Source organism: Adiantum capillus-veneris, chromosome 1 (genome assembly GCF_014529385.1).
Source record: "Adiantum capillus-veneris isolate H3 chromosome 1, ASM1452938v2, whole genome shotgun sequence".
Taxonomy (NCBI): Eukaryota; Viridiplantae; Streptophyta; class Polypodiopsida; order Polypodiales; family Pteridaceae; genus Adiantum; species Adiantum capillus-veneris.
In genome coordinates, this window is record NC_140931.1 from 102,081,402 (window position 1) to 102,092,185 (window position 10,784).

Here is a 10,784-nt window from a genome sequence, read left to right on the forward strand (position 1 = left end):
CACTTTTCCACCCAGATAGAGATCTTTTTTTAATTACGCTATCTTCTAGATCTTTTGAACCCGTTTGAAAATCTTCTAGGTCGTAGATCACCGGGCACTCCTTAAATAAGTGAGAGAGGTCCTCACTAGCTGTTCTGCATTGTGAGCATCTATCTAGGCCAATGCCTTTGGCAAGAACCTTCACCCCATTAGGTAAGGCTCCCTAAAGAACCTTTCTTCATCCTAAGTAGCCAATTTGAGCACCAAATGTTCTCCGCTATTGTCATCCCTCTTGATTCCGGCCATTAATTGCCCCATTGCTTGTTCAAGGAAAGAACCTATCCGGCGAGCCATAAGGGTGTTGTACACGTCCTTGGTTTGCGGTTTAAGAAAATGTCTATGTGTGGGCGATTGCCATGCTTTCCACTCAAATCAAGATTCGTAGGTAGGTAGCCATCATCCATCTAGCCGTTCCAAATTTCTATTGGCCAGCAGCCACACAGTCCCACTAAGGTGGAACTGGGAGGCCAATTGGTCTATTCCTTTCCATTTTTTGATGCAGTTGTCCCAAAGCTGGTCCAATCGTTAGAGACCTTTATTTTTATTGATTTTTTTGGCCACCTTGCCTCCAAAATGTGTACAAAAGGACGCTTCCTGCCTTAGATAGTCAAGGGGACCAGTGAGTTATAGAGTTGTAAAAGCACCTTGTTATTTCTCCCCATTCCAAGGCCTTTGTTGCTGTGTTGCACTTCGGAACTAGCTCGCACTTTTGTCCCCAAGTTTCAAGTAAGACCACAGAAGGATGAGCAGCTTATTGTGTCTCTCAAGACCTTTCCATTGGCCCCTTGCAAGCACATTTTGGCCTTTGTCATAATGGCTTATGCCTATTCTTGCTTTGTAATGACAACCACAGACTTGGCACACTGGGCCTCTGCATGAATACTAGGGTTAAGAATTATGATACCGCCTTGCTCTACAAATCTCGCAAATCCCAACGAGCCCAATGCCAGGGCATTGAGTCTTTGGTGTTGTTTTTACATAAGAATCTTTTCACCGATTTCAAGAACTCTTTTCTAATTGCATTTGGCTAACTTTAGCAGAGCGGACCATTGAAGGCAATGCAAGAGAGCATGAACAATTTGGCGACTTTTACTATGCTCTGGAAGGGAAGAAGCACATACTCTCACCTTCACATCTTGATCCTTATCTTAACCAAGACCCAAAGCTTTTGGGTTACGTCCACCTCTAGAGGGGCCCCCAATTGTCAAAAATCTTACCTTTTGACACTATCTCTTCGTACCACATTGATGGATCAAACGAATCGTTTCTAATAGAAAGATCAATCTAGATTTTTCAATGCTACACTTTGACCCTGATGCAACGGCAAACGTTTGCACAATCTCCAAAGGCTTCCTAATCACTTGGGGGCAAGCTTTGAAGAAGATAAGGGAATCATCCGCAAACAGCTTTGCAAGAAGTTGGTCGTTGTTGCGTAGAGCCAACCCTTCAATGCTACACTTTGACCCTAATGCAACGGAAAACGTCTGCACAACCTCCAAAGACTTCCTAATTACTTGGGGGCAAGCTTTGATTAAGAGAAGGGAATCATCCGCAAAAGGCTTTGCAAGAAGTTAGTCGTTGTTGGGTACAGCCAACCCTTGAATCTCCCCTCTTGTGGCGCTGTCTTTGAGCAATGTCACCAATAGATGTGATCCGATGGCAAACATTAGAGGGGCTAGTGGGCAGCCTTTCTTGATTGATCTATTGACTTTGACTGCACCCACAATCCTCTCATTGAATTCACAATCCGGTGGAGCTTCGGATTAGGACCGAGTCACACCAACTCCCTTTTTTGAGTTCACCTATCAACTCTATATTTGACCAATAAACTCATCAGACATGTTAGGGTTGCCCTACCCTAAGCTCATCAAGCTAGATAATCCAATTGAGCGCTAGATATGTCTCTTAGATTGTTTAATTCATCCCTAAATCTTGAGTTTACCTATCAACTCTATATTTGACCAATAAACTCATCAAACATGTTAGGGTTTCCCTTGAGTTCTTCAACGTAACCTCTAATTCTAACTTGGCTTTGTAATGTTAAATGCTACATTTGAATACAATGTCATGCCTATCTAGAGTAGGACAACACTCACTATAATCATACAAAAATCTCATAAGCAAAGAGCCAATCATTGCTTTTAAAATTTACATGTTGTGAATTTCTATGATAGCTAGTTTGGCAAGTAGATATTACATGGCGTACTGGTAAAAACTGGTGAAAGTGCAATAGAGAAAGGTATTTTATTCGAATGCCAATGGCAACAATTATCTACTTACATTTGAGCAATAGTGTTGGCTAGTACAAGAAGACTACACTAAGAGGACTGTTATGCCTGGAAATTCCATAGGGTGTGCCACATGCATCAAAAACCAATCCTATAAGTATGGCATTCTAGAACTACATTCTATTAGTATTGGTGTGTATGTGTCATGGCTATAATACTTAGACTATCTCGATCAGCTATATGCCAGAGTTCTCTGTACTCTATGCTTAGGGTTACACCCTAGTGTTATATACCGTCTAATTTCCAAGCTCATCTTAGCCAATGTACATTTGTCACTACAGACAAAAGCTTACAAATCTACCAAGGACTCAATGTTTTTGGAAAATCCATGGTGTCCCTTACCATAATAAGGGCACTAGTTACTCATTCCTTGGTAATTTTATGTCCCAGACCAAATAATTTCTAGTAAATTGGGAGGGCATGCACATTAACTGTCCTTTTCCCTCCAAGAAAGATAATCTTGAACCCACAAGGAGCAGGATGACTACACGGCATATGAAGAGGAACATAACAAATGAACCTGATTCTTCTCAAAAATGTTTTTATTTGCTAATAAAGACATGAGAAACAAGGTGTACTAGAGAAATTTGTCTTCAACCCATATTCTCAACAATCAAAATGAGATCATTATGGATCGATACTAGAGGCTCTAACATCATTCAACAATGGTGCATGTCAAATACCTTGCTAAGTCTAGCATCCAAATTGAGTTAATATGACAATTGATTTTGTGCTACTAGGTCAAACTGCATGGTAGAGACTCCTACCACTGAGACTCTTTGCTCTTTTTATTAGAAGACTACACTCTAATAAGAAGTTGCATTAAGTTCTTATTGCAATAAAGGCCAAGTTTTATTTTACAAATAATTGTATCAAGTAAGATAACCATTCAAGTCAACTTCATGCTATAAGCTTGGTTCTTTGATAATTATTGATACCAAAAATTACATTGCTTCTTGAAGGATTAATTCAATTGATACGTAGCATAAAAAATTAAACCTAGACTAGTGTGACTATGCACATTACCAACCCCTAAGACAAAGAAGGTTTTTTTTGGAAAGAAATGAATTAGGTTCCATAGGGAGCGCTAGTTTCCTTGTGATCTAAGTCTCCCAACCAAAACCTCCAAATATTTTGTCAACCAAGTCCATGGCCTCCTTCTATCTGGTGAGAGGATTTAAAGCAATGTCACTTGGTTTCCAATAGTTGTCGAAAGTAGACAATGGGGTGCTTGGATCACTAAATAACCTAGTTATTGTAGAGCTGCAACATGGACACTTAGATGAGAGTTCACACTGTTTTCTTGTAGATTGGAAAATGTTGAGGGTGTTTTTAATATTTTAAAGGACATTGCTATGATGCTATCGACCCATGATAACATCTTGAATATAGGAGTAAATACTATATGGAAAGTTTTCCTTCCTTCATAGTTCTTGAAAATTTATTTGCATCCAATGGACATAGCAATTAGCACTAGGATTTCAATTTTAGAGCACACGAAAAGGAAATTTTTTTGGGTGGGGCATATTATAGACACGTGCTAGAGAAGGATGGATGTACAAACAATGCCTCGAGAGCTTGTCACACCCAGGTGGGAAAGAAATCACAAAAGCAAGACATTTAGTCTATTTTCAAGAGTTAGGCGATGGTTTATAGAAATCTAACACTAGTGTCCATCTTTCAAGAAACTTGAACCTTGCATATTCAACATTCTTTGCTTGCATTAGATTATCTTGATATGCCTACATCAAATCTATGTGATTAATAGCAACTTGTTTCATTCAATGAGACACACGGTTTTAACAATATGGAGAGCCACAATGCAATTTAAGTATGATCCAACTACCAAGAATGGCACTTGGTCTTGATGTGTTCTATGTCACCAAAAAGACCCTTGGTGCAAGTATTTGTATAAGCAAAATTGCAAGTCAAATGGTAGCATTGATTGGGCAAGGCTTGTCACAAAAGGAACAAAATAATAATAATAGCTGGTATTTGAGTCATTTTCTTCCACGTGTCATATGATGACAAAAAAATTTATTGTCAAAATGCAATTGATTATGATAAGACCTTTGCTTGCATTTGTCATCTACTGACAATTTGTATGGTATGTAATTGGACAATAAAAGTACAATTTTGAATGCTGATTTGCACAATGAAGTATACGTTTAAGTAGTAGTTGTCAATGCACTCTACATGTCAGCAAAATGAAAATTTTCCTAGACTCATCAAGCTCCACACATAAATTGAGTAATAGAAGGTTGAGCCACATACACTCCTTGGTACTACAAACATCTTAAGTATCTTATATAACTTGAATCTCTTTCATTTTTAGTATTGCCTAAAGAAGCTTCATGTGTTGTGAGGCTATAGGTGGTGAAAGAAATGACAAATGGAGGAGCTGATTATTGCTTTGAGTGTGTGGGAAATGTTGACCTTGTGCTTGCAGCCTTTGAAAGTTGTCATGAGGTAGGCCTCCATCTCTTTTATCTCAATCTTTTCTAGCTTATGTTTAAGGAATTAGGTGGATGATTATTTTATAGACTTGAGATGGGCTTTAATAGAAAAAACTATTTAAAAACAATTGAAAAACAATAATAGTGTGCTTCTTGCCCTTTTAAGGTACACTTTTTTATTGTCAAGAAACTTGCTTCTTTTATGGTCTATTTAGTGATACATTTCCTTTGTCATAAGTGCTTCCACATTCATTTATTAAGCCAAAAGACTAGGCAATACCTTCTTGCTTTACTCTTTGAAACAAGTTAGATTAGAATATAAAATGGCTTTTCTTTCAAGTGTCAAAAAGATCACATACTCCTACATGTGCGCAGAGTTCTTGTGAGAGAGAGAGAGAGAGAGAGAGAGAGAGAGAGAGAGAGAGAGAGAAAATTAAAACTTATCCAAAAAAAACTAAAATATAAATCCTAGAAAAAATTAACTGATGATTTCCTTTTAGAAAACATCCTCTATGACACATTCGATCATGCTTCTTTTGAGAAACAAGAGAAAGCACTTAAACTCGTATTAATATAATCATTACTTCCATTTGAGAAACAACACAGTTAAAATTTTGGACTTTAGGAAACTATTTCACCCCTCCCTATAGTCCTTCCTTCGGCATGCCAAAAAATATCCACTTATAGATCAATGTTCAAGAGAGAAACCCTCTTCCCACATAGACTTCTAATATTGGCAACAATGGTGTGATATTTCATATGCACCAGGTGCTACTTTTCTAACTAGGATACATGGCCTATATGATGATGTTCCAGCCCATGACATATGTGTGTCTCTATATGGATTTTGTAAATCGTCTTCTTCATCTAGTGCATGGAGGTGAACCTAATGTCCGCTCTCTATGCTTGTTTATGTGTGAGTTTAGCTTGTGCTATGCCATGTCTATAGAATGGATATGGTGAGGAACTAGCATTGTGAGCCCAATTTTTGCTCTATGATCGTCTATGCATGAATTTGGCCCATATTGTGTCATCTGTGCAATACGGGTCCGTGATTTCTAGCTTCAAAAGTTAGTTTTGACCTCTTCTCCTCATTCTCCCCTCTATTGTAGCTCCTAGAATGTGGAACCACTCTCTTCTTTTGCATGTAGCATGAACCTTTCCTTAGTTACAAACATGTTTTGTCTTATAAAGTTGCCACTTGGTCTCATATTATCAATATGCACTGCATGGCTATTGCCACATCTCACTTATTATGTTTGTAATGCATTATTTAAGACGATGTCTCTACCAGACTTGTATTTACAAAAACAAAAGCTATGCATTGGTAAAATCATCTTTTGGATGTACACAAATATGATACAGATAGGAAAACAAATCTCCTAGAAATGGCCAACAGCGCAGTGCCACTTTGGCATTGCTTTAGTGATGCTAAATCTAGAAGATTATGTGTGATACATAATTCGCACATGTGCATTGCAAAGTGCATTTTAAATTGTGTTGCTATGCCACATAATAGTAACGACCTGAGAACATCGCTTATAAGATGCATCATAGGGTCTAACCTACATCTATGGAAAAATCCTCTTACCACATAATTTTTCATGTGCAACAATGATGTGATATCCCATGAACACCATGTGTTGCTTTCCACCTACGATTGATGACTTATATGGTGATATGTCTACTGGTGATGTGCCACATTATCTCATCTCTTGCATGCCTACATATGACGCTCCTTCGAAGTCGCTTTATCAATCTAATGTAATCAAATTCTCTTTCTAATCTTGAATGGATCTCTTATTGATCCACCCTCTTCATGTTAGTGAGGGTGGATACTCTAATGAAGCATTCATGATGAAAAGAAAATGGAGATTGCATGAAAGAGATTGACAAAGTGTAAAAACATTGGCATGCAAAGGGATGATATCATGCGGTATATCACGGGCTAAATATCATCATATAAGTCGTGTGTCCTAGGGCACATGTGTATATGTGATATCACGTGATTGTTGCCAACATCGGTTTTATGTGGTAAAGAGGGTTTTCCAATAGATCAACATTTCACACCCTAACATACCCTTTACTCATAGCTTTATGAACAAAACTTATTTGAGAAATATATGTACACAATCACGATCAAAAAGTTATAAGAATCTATTTTTTTATCCATTTCTCGTGTGTGTGTGTGTGTGTGCGCGCGCGCATTTTCTTTTCTTTTCTAAACAAACTACCTCGACACAAAAGAATATCATGTTCAACTACTTTCTTGCACAAAAACTTGTACGATTTAATCAGAATGAGTATTCATTTCAGCTATTCTATACATCAAAACATGAAATAAGTCTATAAATGAACCAAGTTTTCATCTTCAAGGTCGAACTACAACTAACCTAATTATCTTTAAAAAAGGATAGTACTCTCACTCGTATCCTTGTAAACAAGACAACATATTTTGTTAGCCTTGGACAGATGTCAAAGAGCCTACCAATTGTTATCCATATCAAAAAAAATAAACAATATTAGATTAACTACATTCCTACTAAGTAGAAAGTTTAAGAGTTTGGCATAACACTAGAAGTATTTGACGGCCTCGAACAAGGTGAAACACAAAGAGACAATGACAATATTATATTCAAAATTAAGTTAAATTTTTTTCTTCTTTGGTTTTGTAACCTTCTTGGTTTCCATCAAAATGCCATCACCCCCCTTGATGGACACGGAAAAAGTGGTTTGATATGATTCATCGTATTTTTCTAGGTCAAATAATCAGTCCATTCTTTCTTTAAACTTAGAAAATATTATATTCAAAATTAAGAAAATATTTTCTAGGTCAAATAATCAGTCCATTCTTTCTTTAAACTTAGAAAATATTATATTCAAAACTTTCTTAAATGGTTTAGAAAATATTATATTCAAAATTAAGTTAAATTTTTTTCTTCTTTGGTTTTGTAACCTTCTTGGTTTCCATCAAAATGCCATCACCCCCCTTGATGGACACGGAAAAAGTGGTTTGATATGATTCATCGTATTTTTCTAGGTCAAATAATCAGTCCATTCTTTCTTTAAAATAATGAGTATTTTGATTTCAAACTTTCTGGGCAAAAACCAATAAATTTTCCATCTTTAAATCAAAAACCTCAAATCTTTTCAAAGTTTTAATTTAAAAACTTGTCTCTTATCCGAGCAAAAAAATGCCATCCCATGAAGACCACAACCAAAAGCACAACGAAGACACATTACCTTGTTAATTCATGAGCCAATAGAGATGGAGAAATTTTCTTTATTACTAAAGATACTAGATTAGTTAAACAATGCCAAGAGTCAATTCATTGTTTCATCTTTCTTACGCCAAAAAAAATATAAAGTCAATTTTTCTTTTAGTCAAATATTTTGCTATCAAAAAATTCCAAGTTTACATATGATATTTCAATATGCTATGGAATGCTACAAGCATGTTCAACCAATAAAATCCTAGCCAAGATTTATAAGTACTTAAACAAAAAATAGTAAAAAACATTCAACAACAAAATGATTGTCATGAAAATATCCCCTGTTTTATTTATCACTTTAGTCAAACACAATGGATATATTGAAAAGAAAGAACCTTAAGTTTGTGTTTTAAACCAAATGGGATTGAAATCTAAAGCCAAAGAACCAAAAAAATACATATTAAACGGAGTGGTAGAGTGTAATGCAAATTTTAAAGAGTTTATAGGCCCCATTTTTCATCCATGTGCCCAAAAAAAAAAGGGGTCAAAACTCAAAAGGCGCATTCAAAATTCAATTACAATAAGTATCTTAGGTCAACACCTATGATAAGTAGATTATCAACATAGAGTAAAACAATGATGAGGGAGTTTTCCACCTTGGAGACATAAAGTGGATTCTATGTGACTACTTTTGAAGTTATCACAGCAAGCCTTCAGGGCTTATTTCAGTCCATAGAATGCTTTCTTTAGCTTACATACTTTACCTTCTTGTCCTTGATTGCAAATCATATAGGTTGTTGACATACACATCTTCTTGAATATCTCCATTTAGAAAATATGTGTTTATGTCAAGGTGTCTAGTGGCCAACCTTGATGTGGGGCTAAAGCAACTACTATCCAGGTCATGATCATTCTTGATTTGGGTGCAAAAAATCTCTCTTTGTTCAGACACAAACACCATGCAAAAGGCAAGGCTAAGTGAGCGGCTATGGGCCATCCTCATCTTATATATATATAATATTCCATCGGTGGAGGAAGTGATGAGGAAGACCGGCGTGTAAGATTCCCTTTCAATTTTTGCTCGGCTCCCAAAGCGTCTGGCTACAAACAGCAGCCACCATGGCACCCTACATAGGGGATAGAATGGGAGAGAAGAGGGGGGAAAAACACCATCATACTGCGTGTAGGTGCACAAAGAACATTTGGCAGCAAGGTCGTGAGGTAGAGAGGGTAAGAGGACAAGCGTGAACTACTTACATTGCATGTACTATAATCATTTAATACAGTTACTACGGTGTCCCAAAAATGAGCGTCAATTACCATATTTGGGGTACTGTCCCATATTTCAGGCTCCCTATGAAGGATAAAGGCCCATGTGTGGTGTAGGAGCGGGGGGGGGGGAGGGAAGTTGTTTTGGGAGGTTGCAAGGGAAGGGGGGGAGGGGGGGCTTTTTAAAAGTTCAAAACCTAAACCAGACCTGGTATAGAGTCAAACTTTGTACTAGGTTAATATTGCATAGGGTATATCTATGTATACAGATCATTAGTTGTATAAGTACTTAGATGTCTATGCGTGTGTTGCATAATCGGCACTCTCTACACTCAAAACATAATTACAATCTCTCTTCCACGTAGCCACACATAAATCTCCCCCTCATCCCTCACTCTCCCCTCTTCTCCTTATATTGATGACATTCCCAAAGGAAGGGTTGCGGTGTAGCACACATGATAAGATCTTCTTGTTTTAACATAAAAGCATGTATATACACTCACTATTGTGAGTTTGGGAAAAGCATGTATATTCTCTAAAGGACATGAGACCTCAAATGAGACAAAAGATAGCTATTGATATCCTTGCATCAATTGAAGTTATTCAACGATGAATGTGTTCAAACCAATTTTTACTTATAAACTTATGGGTTAATAATGAGGAACATAACAACATGATGAATGGTAACGGTCATAAAAATTTAAAAGTAAGCCAAGAAGTTATAAACAATGACGTTTGGTATATTATGCACCCATTTTGGAAATTTGTACATATGGAAAATTCCCTCTAATATGGAGAGTACTACTAACCTTGTTTGATGCAGGGATGGGGAAGAACAGTGTTGCTTGGAGTTGAAGTGAGACCAGTAACTTTGAACATGCATCCTATGAAACTTTTTGATGGGAAGGAAATCAAGGGCTCTACATTTGGGGATTACAAAGGAAAATCCCACATCCCAAATCTTATAAGCCTGTACAAGGATAAGGTAAGTGAAAGAATGATATTTTCTCTTAATTTTATGGAGTCCATTGGAGCTTGAACTGATTGTTGTGGTGGTGGTGGTGGTGGTGGTGGCGGCGACGACGGCTGACCAGAGCTTGGATGTGGATAAGTTTGTCACACATGAGCTAGCATTTGATAAGATTAATGAAGCATTCAAACTCCTTATGGAAGGAAAAAGTTTGCGAACCGTGTTGCACCTGAACGATCTTTGAATGAACCATTTGACAATTTTCCATGCATTTTACTTCTAGCTTCTTGTATAGTCCATTGTACTCCATTCTTACAACATGAAAATTGGCACATTTGCAAAAAGGATGAAAATAAACTTATTTTACAAGCTTCAAGTGAATCCTCTATCTTCAAGGTGGAGCCTTGCATTCTTTATTTGTGTTGTTTTAAAACTTGAAGTATGCTTTAAATAAACATCCGTCGTATAAAAATGAAATTGAATTGATTGACCAATACCATTTTTTCACAACACGAATAAGTTAATTAAAATCTATGGGTATCATTGATTA

General features: G+C 36.9%; 1 protein-coding gene across 1 annotated transcript in view; it reads left to right on the plus strand.

Moving 5' to 3' along the window:
- Nucleotides 1–10,615, plus strand: part of LOC147465281 (alcohol dehydrogenase 1-like) — a 33,591-nt gene extending 22,976 nt beyond the window's left edge. The window contains exons 9-11 of the mRNA XM_086519248.1: nucleotides 4,701–4,796; nucleotides 10,088–10,249; nucleotides 10,359–10,615. Of these exons, the coding sequence (XP_086375374.1) occupies nucleotides 4,701–4,796; nucleotides 10,088–10,249; nucleotides 10,359–10,478 (378 nt within the window). The 3' untranslated portion in view covers nucleotides 10,479–10,615. The remainder of the gene's footprint in view (nucleotides 1–4,700; nucleotides 4,797–10,087; nucleotides 10,250–10,358) is intronic.
- The last annotated feature ends 169 nt before the right edge of the window (nucleotides 10,616–10,784 follow it).